Below are 15288 nucleotides of genomic sequence, written 5' to 3' on the forward strand. Positions count from 1 at the left end.
CAAAAAAATTACGTAAGATAAGAAAAATGAGGGACAATTTTTTTGGAAAAGAAATATGCTTAGACCCATTTAGGACCCAGATCCGATCCTAGACCCATTAGGCTCAGTGGATCTGGGTTTGGATCTAATTTTTTTTGACCCAGCGGATCTGGGTCGGATCTAGATCCACCTCTTAAAAAGCGGGTCTGAATCTTGCCGGACCCGGTCCAGATCCGACCCATTGCCATTCCTATCGGGAAGCCAATCAAGCGGCGGATTTCTTAGCGGCAAAAGGAAACCCTTATCCCATATGTAGTATATTTTCGTCTTTTGATCATTCGCGTCCGAAATGAAGAGTTAGATTTACCCCCACAAAATAGTTAATCTTCTTTATTTTCCTTAATAAAAAAATTTGAAAAAATGGAGCTAAGAATATAAATAGGGCATTTGGTGGTTCAAAGACTGAATAATAATATCCTGATAAACAACAACCAAACAAAAAAATTATGGTAAGTTTGGGCCGTCTGAATGGTTCCTCTGTCGGTGCATTTTCCAAAATATTACGAACAAACTGCAACTCCGATTTCCTCAAACACAACCCAAATTACTTGATAAGAAGTTTGAGAAACAATTGTAGTTCCATTGAAGCTTCAAATGACAAAAAGTTTGATGATTCAAAGTATTCTCAGAGTCTCAAAGATGGAGTGATCCCTAAACATGTGGTAATAATCTTGGATGGAAACAGGAGATGGCTTAAAGCCCGTGGCCTAAAGCTTGATTATAAGCCATATTTGATAGCTGAAATGAAGTTTGTCGATTATTGTCTCAAATGGGGAATCGGCACCGCTACAAGCTACGTCTATGGACTTGGAAACGTCGAGAAGCGAACTAAGGTACACGCATCTGTATCGTCTTTTTTCTGCTACTTTCGTTTCTAAAAGGTCTCTATGCCTTGGTGCATGTCCCCAATATGAAAATTTTAACTATAAATTCTCATTATATATACACTAAAATGTTATCACGTAACTTATTAGATTGTTCTCGATATATACATTCAAAATATCAATTTATTATACGTTGTAATTGTTTGAGTTGCACATGTGGAATTAAATATATTAGTGATTAAATTGCACGTCTCCTGTGAGACCAGTCACACCATCAACTTGATGGTGTGACGAACGCGAAACCAATAGCGTACCTCCCCTAAAACTATAAAAAAAAAAGTAACAGATATAAATTATAGAAGTAACATACCTAAACTAAAAAAGTACCTCCTCTAAAACTATATTAAAAAAAAGTAACATTTCTAAACTATAGAAGTAACATACTTAAACTAAAAATGTACCTCCCCTAAAACTATTCCGTATAAAAAAAAAGTAACATGTCTAAACTATAGAAGTAACATACCTAAACTAAAAAAGTACCTCATCTAAAATTATAAAAAAAAGTAACATGTCTAAACTATAGAAGTAATACATAAACTAAAAAGGTACCTACCTTAAAACTAATCCGTATAAAAAAAGTAACATGTCTAAACTATAGAAGTAACATACCTAAACTAAAAAGGTACCTCCCCTAAAACTACTCTGTATAAAAAAACGTAACATGTCTAAACTATAGAAATAACATACCTAAACTAAGAAGGTATCTCTCCTAAAACTACTCTGTACAAAAAAGTAACATGTATAAACTATAGAAGTAACATACCTAAACTAAAAAAAGTACTTCCTCTAAAATTATAAAAAAAAAGTAACATGTCTAAACTATAAAAGTAACATACCTAAACTAAGAAGGTATCTCTCCTAAAACTACTCCGTATAAAAAATGTAACATGTATAAACTATAGAAATAACATACCTAAACTAAAAAAAGTACCTCCTCTAAAATTATAAAAAAAAAGTAACATGTCTAAACTATAGAAGTAACATACCTAAATTCGCAATTGTGAACTGGTCTCACCATCAGTCTCATATAAGAATTTGGGCATATATACAATGGACAAATGTAAAGTATTTTGGAACAAAGTTAATATTAGTTACGAATCTTAAGGGATGTTTGGTTTTGCAGCTTGGGATATGTATTGGCCTAGTTGAATAGAATTAAAATCTATTCCATTCATGTTACCCTTTGATCCAATATCATACCAAGGGGATCTAACTCTACTTCATTTCCTTACTAAAAGATTGTCTCAAATATTTTTATTTACTTTATTAAGAATTAACTATATTTAAAAGCGAATGAATAGCTAGATGTGTCTTTTAGTTAGATCAAGGTCCTGTTTGACAATTAAAGGTAAATGTTTATTTGTTTATTATTTGCATTAGCAGTTAGTTAGCTGATTATCTTTTTGTCTAGCAAATTTAACTGCAAATTTAATTATGGAGTAGTTGTTTGTATATATTTGTATGTGGCTGGTAACGCATAGAGATCTTTCTTCCATTGATTTTTCATTTTTTATTTTTCTTGTACATGCATAATTTATACGAGTACAAATCTCTAATTTTTAGATATCTAATACTTTCTCTGTTTCGGAAATATCGCACCATGGTTGATTTTTACTCATCTAACCATTACTTTGACTCTTAATATCTCAAATCGTGTGCAACTAAAAATTATAAAAAATTAATATTTAGAAAATATATATCGATAAGAATCTAACATGACCCCACATGACAAAAATTTCATTACGTACGAATCACAAAAAATGGTCAAAGTCGTAGTATGAATAGTGTAAAAAACAAATGGTGCGATAATTTCGGAACGGAGGAAGTACTATATTCTTAATATTTGAATTGTTTTAAATTTCACTTTTGCTGCAAATCGTTGATCATTAATAATTGTTGTACTATCTCTGTTTCTTTTAAATGCACTAGTTGTACCGCCACATTTGCAAATACATCATTAATTATCTTTAATTTGTTATTTATCATTTGAAAAAATATGTATTGTACTAAAATCCAACAACGTTAGTAAACTATAGTTGTTATGATTTTCTTAGATTCATCTCGATATGTGTTTTCGGAATATTAACCTTTTTTAATTATTTACAATTACAAAATCAGAGATATCAATGTTCGTACATTTATATTGACAAACGTAAAAAGGTAAAGTGTAACCATTATATCGAAACGGGTGAGTAAGAAATGGTTTATCATTTCTTAAATTTTTTTGATAGTTAGCTCTAATCTAGAATTAACTATGAGATGGATAAAGAAGAAATTAAGAAATAAGAATAATAACTAGTTTAGGCGTCGTGCAACGCACAGTTTCTATTAAAAAGACTTGTGATATTAAGAACACGTGAAAATAAAAATGATATATGAAAAAGTATAAATCCAAAGTTATTGTGTAGAAAACTATTCAAATGAAATAATTTTGCATATTACAATACAAAGTTAATGATTATAGTTTTATACTTGTATGTAGATCGATCTAACAAAGTTAACCGAACCCGAATGACTCACCCAAGACTAATTTTAGAAAAGACCCGAGCATAACTAAGTCAGCCAAATGCAACATAGTTTGAATTAAGAACAATTTGGATAAGGAAAATTTGGTAATATTAATCCAACCTTTGGCCGATTTTCTTTTATTAAGCCCACCTATTACATATTTTTTAATAATCCCACCTTTGCTACCCGACGATTTTTATTGGGCCTAAAAGGTCATAAACCTGTTGTAGGCGGTAATATATCCCTACGTGGTAGTACTCTATCTCGATATATCCAGTCATCATCATCAATTCATCACCATCTCGTTGACTTTTTCACCGATTATCGGTCACTTAAGCCCAATAAAAGTCGTTGGATAGTAAAGGTGGGATTATTAAAAATTATGTCGTAGGTGGTATTAATAAAAGAAAATCGCCCAAAGGTTGGATTAATATTACCAAAATTTCCTTTGGATAAATGGACTTCTAATGTTAGTCTATTTACCATGTTTTATTATTTTAATTAACATTCTTACTTACCATGTATTATATTATTAACGGTACACTAACGTTAGAATTTCATTCATCAATATTATTTAAATTTGTTAACAGATTAAAAAGTTATAATAATACAGAATTAAAAACATATCATGCATAAAGGAAAAAATAATATTGATTTAGATTTCCTCCAATAATATATTATGTACTAACATTTATGGTAACTGAAATATACTCCCTCCGTCCCTTAATACTCACACCGCTTTCCTTTTCGGGCCGTCCCTTAATACTTGCACCGCTTCTATAAATGGAAAATTTTATCAATATTATATTATTTCTCACACTTACCTACTACCTCACCTCCTATTCTTTACAAAAAATTATTTAAAAATTCACATCCTCCACTCACCACTCCCCACCTCTTACACATTTCCCAGTAACAATATTTTAAAAAAAAATACCCCACTATCAACTAACACCATTAAATTAATAAGTCAATTCAAATGTCTTAAACTCCGCACCGGTCAAACCGGTGCGAGTATTAAGGGACGGAAGGAGTATTTTTATTTTAGTTTTATCTTAATTTCCTAAAAAAAGGTAATGAAATTTTTTTTAAAGTAAAATAAATAAAAAATGTTTTGGCGGGAAAAACCGCACCAGGAAGTGACACGTGTCGTACCTGGTGTCTTTTTGTATTATTTAACTAGTATAGAACCCTTGCGATGCACAATTTACATATATATTTTAAGTTTAAGTGCAAAGTTAAATTAATTTAGAAAAGAAACATAAAAAAATACGTAGATTTTTTTTATTCTTTTTCACACATCACCCATAATTTCATGATAGATATAAAAATCAGTTCTCATCCTATCCTATATTTTAACTTTAAGTGCAAAGTTAAATTAATTTAGAAAAGAAACTTAGAAAAATACATAGATTTTTTTTTATTCTTTTTCACACATCATCCATAATTTCATGTTAGATATAAAAATCAGTTCTCATCCTATACTATGAGAGATGTCAATTCTCAACTTGAATAGTTGAACCCGCTGGGTTAGATGGATCATTTAGAATCTGAACCGTTAATAACCCGCGAGCTGGAACCCTAAACCCAATCCGATTATATTCAACTTGAACCGGCCTGGAAGTATTAATCCGATTAAGATTTGAAAACCGATAAAATACTATTTCCCAGCAACCCGATCCATTTCAACCTGAACCGAATGGATCTGAAACCCTGCCCGCTAATGACCCAATTCGTTTCAATGTGAACTGTTTGAACCCAGGAAAAACACGTGTACAACTCGAATTGTTTTAACCCATAACCCTATTAATTTGAACCGTTTACAACCCGTAACCCATTTAAATCGAAACGTTTACAACCCATAAACCATTTAATCTCGTTATTGATCTTAAATTCCTAACACTTTTAAAAGTTAATATTGCCTTTGTAAACGTATTAGAATTTATAAACGTATTGTAGTGATCTTAAATTCCTAACACTTTTAAAAGTTAGTTATTGTCTTGGTAAACGTATTAGAATTTAAAAGGTATTAAACATTGTGATTTTATAATTTGGAACCAATTTACCTGACCCAAAGTACAACCCACTACCCATTTCTTCCCGCTATTAATTTATCCACATTGCATGAATCTAAACCGATAAAAACCTGAACCGATATACTCTTGAACCCGATGTATAAACTTGAACCCGATGTAACAAAGCTATACCAATTCAACCCGACCCATTTCAGATCGATATTAAGTTCAAATACTATCTTATTTTTTTGTTATGTACTTGTAAAGTTCAACCCGACCCATTTTCGATATCCGTACTCGTAAATTCATAATTAAGCTTTTAGATATTACTTAATTTATTTGGTGTTAGTTTCATATTTTATTGATATGTTTTCATTTAGTTTCACAAATAGAGGGACAACTCATAAAAACGTTAATTAGTTAAAATTGAAATATCCAATAAAAACTTATAACTGACACCTAATTGTTTTAGTTGTCAAGTCGGTTATATATTTTTCCATAAAAAAATTTAACGTCGCACTTAACATATATTTTTTTGTCTAACACCTAATTGTTGTAGACATGATCAAGAAGAGCCCGGCCCGACCCGCCCCGCCCGAAAATTTTGCGGGTTTGGGCAGAACTTTCCGGCTCAGTTTTCGGGCCTGGGGCCAAAACGACCCGAAATTTGAAATTGTTTGCGCCAGTTTCGGAAACACAAAACTACACTTTTTAGTTATAAATTTGGCTCAACTCGAAAATGGCCCAAAAAGCCCGGTTATTTAGGCCCAAAAATAGCGGGTTTGGACACAAATTTTTGGCCTGAATTTTAGCCCGGCCCTGCCCAGCCCGACATAGGGGGCTAATTTTTATGCCTTGCCCCCGACCCGCCATTTGATTAGGTCTGCAACTAATGTATTTATTAATTAATTTATGTGTAATAAATGCTTTTTTTTATGTATAATAAGATAAACAATAATAGAGAGACATTGGTCACCACCCTGTAGTCAAAATTTTAATTCGAGGGAAACATAACATATTAATTTATTTATTCATAATTATACGAATCTTTAAAAAGGGAAATTGATCTTGATAATTTATACTTTTACGTAAATGCAAGAATTGCAGTAACATTAAGCTATTGAGCTACAACAAACATTGTAAATAGTGGTATTGAGCTACAACTAAAGATTGATATTCTACTTGGCGACCTATTGCATGTATTGAAAATGCTACATAGTGGAAATCCTTTATTTTGATTTTCTATTTTATGGTATTACATACTAAATCAAGGTGTCATTGACATATTATTTTCCTTAGTGTATATCTTAAGTGATGTATGAAAGTGATAATATCTCCTCTATATATGCCAAATATACGAAGTTGAACAATTAAGTATCTTTAGTTTGTAGTCCAATAGTAATATGTATATATGTTGAATAAGGTATGATCTAGCTTAATAGTTTCCACCATTTTTCTGGACGCTAAATAATAGAAATATTGTATACTTTTCCTCGTCTAAAAGGTTTGAAATATTAAGAGAAAAGATTATTTACATAAGCTTGTATGTTGCCTCCCCTGATAAATATAGAGTAATAAACTAAAATATTAATTTAATTAACATACAAGAAAATCATAAACTAATATAAAAATATCAAGTGAAATTCTACACGGCGATCTAGTGGTATTGAAAATGATACATAGTGGAATTTTTTTTTTTGAATTTTCTATGTCATGGTATCTATTACTATATACTAAAAGAGACACCAGGAATGACACGTGTCAATTCCTGGTGCGATCTTTTCCCGCCAAAATGTTTTTTTATTTTTTTACTTTAAAAGAAATAAATTACATTACGTTTTTTTAGGAAACTAAGATAAATATATATTTTAATTACCATAGATGTGTACTGCATAATATATTATTGGAGGAAAGCTAAATCAATATTATTTTTTCCTTTATGATATAATTTTATTTATGTATTATTATAACTTTTTAACCTGATAAGAAATATAAAAAATATTGATAAATATATGAACTTCTAATGTTAGTCTACTATTAATAATATAAAACATGGTAACTGGTTAGTAAGAATGTTAATTAAAATAATAATACATGATAAGTAGACTAACATATAAGTTTACTTATCAAGATTTTTTCTCAATTCAAAATATGTTGTATTTGACTAACTCAGTTATGCTTGGGTCTTTTCGAAAATTAGTCTTGAGTCATTCGGGTTTGGTTAACGTTGTTAGATTGTTCTACATACAAGTAAACCACTATAATTTTTGATTTTGTATAATAATATGCAAATTTAGTTCATTTGAAGATTTTTTTTACACAACTTAATTTGAATTTATACTTTTTCATAAATCCTTTTTACTTTTATGTTTTCCTAATATCACAAGTCTTTTAGTTACTATTAAAATAATAAGTTGTTTTAGTAGTAGCCGTGCGTTGCACGGGCCTAAACTAGTTACATACTAAATGAAGGTGTCATTGACATATTATTGTCCTTAGTGTATGTCTTAGATGATATGTGACAGTGATAATTTATCCACTATATATGCCAGAGATATTAAGTTGAACAATTAAGTATCTTTAGTTTATGGTACAATAGTAATACGTATATATGTTGAATAAGGTATGACTTATTGAAATATTAAGCTCATATGTTCCTATACATATGGGTTGTTTATAGTCTCAATAAAGATTAGGTACGGAGTATGTACATAATAAACATTCCTATACAATGGATAATTTTAATTGTTTTCCTAAACATTCCTATACAATGGATAATTTTAATTGTTTTCCTATTATGGACTAGAAGTAATGTAGTTTGCTAATATTTGTGCCTTCGGTTATTCAAATATTGATGGTTAGTAAACTTAATAAGTAGGATATGCGGCTATATAATTATACCTTATTCTTTTTTGACGGGAAGCTATACCTAGACCTGGCAAAATTGACCCGAATCCGAAAAACCGACCCGATTGACCCAATCTGTAACCCGAAATTAACCCGAAGCAACGACCCGAAAATCGAATAGACCCGACCCGAAACCGAAACCCACCCGGAAGAGATTTGACCTGAAATGACCCGATACCCGAACGACCCTAACCGAAGTACCCGAACCGATCTTCACCCGAAACTGAATTAACCCGAACCGAAAGTAACTGTAAATTTTAAATCAACCCAAACCGATCCGAACCGAAAAACAACTAAAATTTACCAATTATTTTAAATATAAGTTTTTTTAGCTTTTCATATTATAATATATTATTTAATTTATTATTATTATTATTATTATTATTATTATTATTATTTTCCTTTTATTAATTTATACTAAGCTCCCTCTGTATTTATTTAAGAGATACACTTGCCTTTTCCAGTCGTATTTATTTAAGAGATACACTTCCCGTTTTTAGTAACTTATCAACCACACCATCTAATTAAATAATCTATCTACACCCCACCCCCACCTTTCACCCCCTAAAATGACATGGTCCCCACTTATTTTACTTATTAAAATATCAACCCAACCTCACTTGTCTTATTACTTTATTTCATTTAATTCTTTTTCTTAATACCCGTGCCCCCCAAGTGTATCTCTTAAATAAATACGGAGGGAGTACTCTTTTGTGTTATAGGAAAAAGGTTTCAACATTATGATAGTGTCAATGTAAAAAACATAGAATAATGATATGTTAGTTTAGTAATTCTTATATTCTTTTTGGCTCATATAAATAAGATCATTCAACAAATGATAAAAAAATATGGAAGTAAAACCAATAATAGCACATGGTAAAATAGATTTAAAAATCATATCTTCAAAAATTCGAGACTTCCATTTTGACATGGAATATAACTAGATAAAAATTGATAAGTAACTAAGCAAATGACCAAAGTCATAGGCAATGTTCTATTCTAACTAGCTTATATCAAAATATTACGTCCAAAAGTTATACTAGAGTAATAAGGGAGTATTATATTTGTACATGTCTCAAGTCTCGTTTTCTCAACCGTAAATTAATAGTAGAACTAGGATTAGAATCGCCTACTTTATCACTTGTAAAAATTTGAAAATGTTACCTTTAAATTACGGAGTATAGTTTACTATAACTCTCATACCATAAACCACCAACCTTCAAACCGTATACGCTTAAGTCTAAACCCTTAATTTTTTTTGTAATAATAATAACATCATAAATAATAAAAATAATGTTTGACCACCAAAACTAAAGAGAAATAACCTCATCAGAACTCGAAACCCGAAAAATCTGATCCAACCCGAAAAACTCGATCTAACCCGAAAAACCCGATATTACCCAAAATACCTGATCCGATATGAACCGATCTGATACGACCCGATCCGATGTTGACCCGATCCGATAACGACCCAAAATTTTGACCCGAACCAGACCCGACCCGATTATGAAAAACCGAATTAACCCGACCCATACCCGAAACCGACCCAAAAAAAAGTAACCCGAAATGACCCGACCAGAATAGACCCGACCCGAATCCGATCCAAACGACCCGTTTTCCAGGTCTAGCCTATACCTTTATTCTTGTACGTGGCACAATAAATTATAATCAATAATGCATATTTGCAGAATACTTAATGGTTTTTAGTTTTTGGCAATTAATTATTATATTAATAACCAAAGGCTTGAGCAAAAACACTCAAGGATACAGGGAGACCAGACCACCAAAACACAACCTACACAGACTCAACTGTGTAGCAATCTACTTCTATGTTCCTTAGAACCTCTACAACAAACTCTAAACAGGATTTCCCCATCTATATTTTCTATGCTCTTGACAGACTTTTTAAAGATTACAACATTTCTAGCAAGTCAAATACTATAAACTGCTTCAGTGAAGCACATTACATACAATTGATTAGCTACACCTGTTTTCCTGCACCTCTTCACTACTTTATGCAATTCAGATGCAAAACCTGCACTGCTCCCATGAATACCAATCTGCAACAGCACCTTATTCCAGACTGCAGAAGAGAAACTACATTCAAAGAACAAATGTTCAACTGTTTCTTTCCCAACTGAGAATAGCACACACTTATCAGTACATTGAATCCCCCAAGCTTGAATTCTATCTGTAGTATAGAGCCTATTAAGGATAGCCAGCCAAGTAATAAACAAGATCTTTGGACTAGCTTTGTTATACTACATTACCCTCCACCAAGGCACCTTATGAACTACACCTTCCAAGCATTTGTAAACCTTACTAATGCAATATTTTCCATTAGCAGTAGCTTTATCCCATCCACCAATCTGTAGAATAATCTCTCTACTATTGAAAATCTTTTTAAGAGCCCAAAAAACAAGAACCAGGAATAGTAACCTGAAGAGGATTTTTCCATTTCATATAAAAGCTATCAACCCATTGCATCCACAGTTTATCTTTTTTAAAAGCCAAAGCCCACAACAGTTTCCCAATAGCTACTTTATTCCAAATAGTTATGTTCTTCACACTTCAACCACCAGAATTTCTAGGCAAATACAACTTATCCCATGCTGCAGTATCACCCGTCCAGAGAAAACATTTGCAGTAAGCTTCCACTTCCTTGATGATTCTCTTAGGCAGAATAAAGATTTAGCACCAAAAGGTCTGCATACCAAAAAGGATTGTTTTAATAAGCAACAGCCTTCCAGCATAAGATTGAAATTTGCTGACCACACCTTAGCTCTAGCAAGAATCTTGTCAACTAAAGGTTTGTATCGTTGATAGGACAACTTCTTGGAAGATAAAGGCACCCCCAAATATCTGAAAGGTAGACAGGCCTCTGAAATTTTCTCACCATATAGGACATGCCTTATCAAGCACTAAAACACCACCAAAGTAGATATTACGTTTATCCATATTAGCTTCAAGACCTGATGCTGAAGAGAACTTAGGAAAAGCATCAAGCAGTAGCTTTACAGAGATCCTATCAGCTCTGGCAAAAAGTGATAAGTCATTTGCAAACATTAGATGGGTTATATTGAGCTTCTCACATCTAGGATGAAAGTTGAAGTCAGGATTAGTCTTCAGCTGATTCATACACCTTGACAAATACTCCATTCCTATAGAAAATAGAAATGGGGATAGGGGATCCCCCTGTCTCAAACCTTTCTTTACTTGAAATGGTTTGCTAGGAAAGCCATTGATGAGGATAGAATAGGAAACAATAGTGATACAAGCCATGATCCACTGTACAAACATTTGAGGAAACCCCAATTCCTGTAAAACAGTTTGACGAAAGCTCCATTCAATAGAATCATAAATTTTCTTCAGGTCAACCTTTAGAACGCATCTAGGGGATAAGTGAGACCTTCCATAACCCTTAATCAACTCAGTTGCCAACAAAATGTTATCAGCAATGTATCTCCCAGGTATGAAACCTGATTGACACTCACTAACCACCTCAGTAATCACTTTTTGCAGCCTAGCAGTAAGTATCTCAGAGATAATTTTGTATAAAGTAGAGCAACATGCAATAGGTCGAATGTGACAGATGTACAATTTATGCCAGAATACATCTCCCCTTTCTGAAGAAGAAATGAACTGCTTCATACACATCTGTTTTGATCTAGGGCCATGCTTTCTTGAAAAACACAGCATTATAACCATCCAAACCAGGAGCCTTACTGTCATCAATATCTTTAAGTGCCATATCTGTTTCAACATTAATAACTGGAACACAAAGAGAAAGAGTTGCATCTCTAGACAAGCACATGATCTAAGAGTGGGAAGATCAGGTTTAGGAATATGAGTGGCAGAAGTTCCTAGAAGGTTCACATAGAACTTTTGAATCTCCAAAGTAAATTCTCTTGGATCCACAATCTTATTCCCTTGATCAGTATACAGCATAGAAATCCTGTTAACATATCTCCTTTGCTTAACAGAAGCATAGAAAAACTTAGGGTTAGAATCCCCATCAGCTAACCACTGGATTCTAGATTTCTATTTCAAAGCAGATTCTTCCACAGATAACCACTTCCTGAGCTTTTCAGTGTACACCTTCTCATCAACTTGTAAAAGCAGATCTGTAGGGTCAGTACTTAGCTGACTCTGAACTTCTTCCAAGTCTTGCTGAGCTTTTTGAATCCTCGCAGATATACCTGCAAACTCTTCTTTGTGAAGCGCCTTCAACTGAATATTTAATGTTTACTAATGCATATTAGCAGAATATTTGACATACTATAGTTAAGGTTTTTGTTTTGATTAATCTATTACTTTATACTAAAACAGACACTAGGAATGACACGTGTCATTTTCTGGTGTAAAATTTTCCCGCCAAAAACCACTTTCCTAAAAAATATATCTGTTGTATTTTATTTTTATTCTTTACCCTTTTCTATAAACTATTTATACATGGAAAAAAAATATTAGTTTAGAAATTATAGTAATAATAGATACCACGTAATAATAATTTTGCTAAATACTTTTTGGTAATATTTTATTTAAATCGGTATATTAATAATGAAAAATATATTAAATCGATATGCCATGTTGGTTAAATTAGCATATTACACATATATAATATGCATATTCGGTGAATAAATTTAAATGAGTATGTTTAAACAAATTTATAATTATGCATTAGGTTGAGGATATTCAGTTAAATATTTTGTAAAATAAATTATCATAATCCGTGCGTGCACGGGATCTAATCTAGTTATTATATTACGAGAGAGACAAATCAGAGAGTGGCACTTGTCAGTTCCACATTGATTTCCTTTCTTTTAGTATAGTTTTAAAATTAGAAGCCAGTACGAATTATCTATAGCTATAGTTAAGAAAAGAAAATTTAAAATCGATATTATAAATCGTGCATCGCACGGGTACTATACCGTGCATCGTATGGGTGCTATATATTCTGTAACTTCAGATTAATATGGTTTGTATACTATTATCTTAATATGTTCCTATTAATTAAAAGATTAGAGACAAGTTTGAAATAATTATCAAAAATAAAAACCTTCATGGACTTTAAATATTTCTTTTTTTTTGACATTGGAAAAAGTTGCAGAAAAAGAACTAAAGTACAAAAAGCTAATTAGCCATTAGGCCTAACTACAGTAGATGAAGAGAATTTCAATCCTTTGATGCTCTGCTTGCCAGATCATGAGCCGACTGTATATAACCTCGATCAACCTTGTTAATCATGCAACTCCTAAAACTTTTACCTATCTTTAAAATGGCATTCACTGTCCAACGAATACGAATATCAGACATAATATTCCCCTGTAAGTAGGAGACCAATATCGCCGAGTCAGTATGAAGTGATATGTCAGCCATTGTCCAGGTTGTCACCCATTGTAAAGCCTGCAGACAAGCCATAGATTCCGCATGTAAAGCTGAATGCCCAAGACCATAATCACAACCTCCAATGATTCCTGATTCCGCTGAATGAGCTTGTTGAAGTACCCATGCCATTCTAGCTCTTAATGTGACTTTTTTCCATGCTCCATCAATGTATATAACCAACCCTGGCATATAAGCGATTTCCCTACCTATATTTGCGAAGTAAAACCCTGGTGGGTAAATTGGCATGTTCCTTGGGGGGTGTAAGAAACCCAAATTTTCACCTTCTTTCTGCCTGTAGATTATATTCTGTTCCAAAGCTAAATTAAACTGGTTCTGGACTGTATAGATGTTCCCAGTCTCAGAACAAAAAACTCTTGAATTTCGTGTAACCCATAATGCCCACAAAATCCCTATTAAAGTAACCACTCGATCACTAAGCTTGCCATCCTCGCTAATAAAAAGCTGGATATAATTGAGAATCCATTGTTGAAGGGAATGATTCTCATTGAAATTTGAGTGTATGCCTAGCATATTACTCCTCCACACATCTTGAGCCAAATTACAAAGGTGAAACGTGTGTTGCGCATCCTCGCGAAAGTCACTGCACAAGTCACAATTGACATCTAACGAAATTCCTCTTCGTTCTAGATTAGCTTTAACTGGGATCTCGTCAACCACAATCTTCCAAATAAAAAGCTTCCACTTTGGAAGAATTTTAAGAGCCCAAAGTATTTTAAAGAAAGGTACAAATCTATTCTGTGTATAACCTAAATTAGGATCCTGGACAATTTGCTGCTCTTGTAAAAAAGCATAACCAGTTTTGACATTGAACTTTCCAGCATTATTTTTTGACCAATACAACCGATCTGGAACTGAATCGGTAGGAAGTTCAACAAACAGGATATCATTTGCATCAACATTATCAAAAGAGGTTCTGATTAGGGCTGCATTCCATCGAACTTCTGAAGTCTGAATAAAATGACCGACTGTCCACAACTTTGCATCCCTCAAACGAATATGGGAAGCAAAAACAGGTATCTTACCATGAACCCAATTATCCCTTCCTGCTATTATATTCCTTCCATCACCAACCTTCCAATGACACCCTTGAAGTAACAAATTTTCTTCTCTGCGAAGACCTCGCATACCCCATGAAAAACGACCTATGCATCCATTAGGCTTTCCAGTAGATAAAGAAAAATTGCGCTTTGCTGTATAAACTCGTGAAATTAGCAGTTGTGGATTTTGATGCATTCTCCAAACTTGTTTCATCAAAAAATCTTTATTAAGCGTTGATAAATGACGAATACCCAGGCCTCCCATTCCTCGGGGAAGATGTAAAATACTTTTGCGAATCCAATGCATCCCCTTATGACCTTGTTTTGCCCAGAAGAAAGTAGCGATCAATGAATCTATTTTGTTCACAATTTTTATAGGAATATCCAAAACCATCATCACATGAGAAACCGTGGCAACGATAACAGTGTTAATTAAAATCATCTTTTGCACTTGGGAAATCAAAGCCCCATTCCATGAGGTTATCAAAT

The 15288-nt window shown here is 32.7% G+C and overlaps 1 protein-coding gene across 1 annotated transcript in view; it reads left to right on the plus strand.

Moving 5' to 3' along the window:
• The first annotated feature begins 353 nt into the window (after nt 1–353).
• The window catches only part of LOC110804874 (cis-prenyltransferase 4, chloroplastic-like), a 29789-nt gene continuing 14854 nt past the window's right edge, over nt 354–15288 (plus strand). The window contains exon 1 of the mRNA XM_022010472.2: nt 354–872. Coding sequence (XP_021866164.2) covers nt 486–872 — 387 coding nt within the window. The 5' untranslated portion in view covers nt 354–485. The remainder of the gene's footprint in view (nt 873–15288) is intronic.

Source organism: Spinacia oleracea, chromosome 6 (assembly GCF_020520425.1).
Source record: "Spinacia oleracea cultivar Varoflay chromosome 6, BTI_SOV_V1, whole genome shotgun sequence".
NCBI classification, from domain to species: domain Eukaryota; kingdom Viridiplantae; phylum Streptophyta; class Magnoliopsida; order Caryophyllales; family Amaranthaceae; genus Spinacia; species Spinacia oleracea.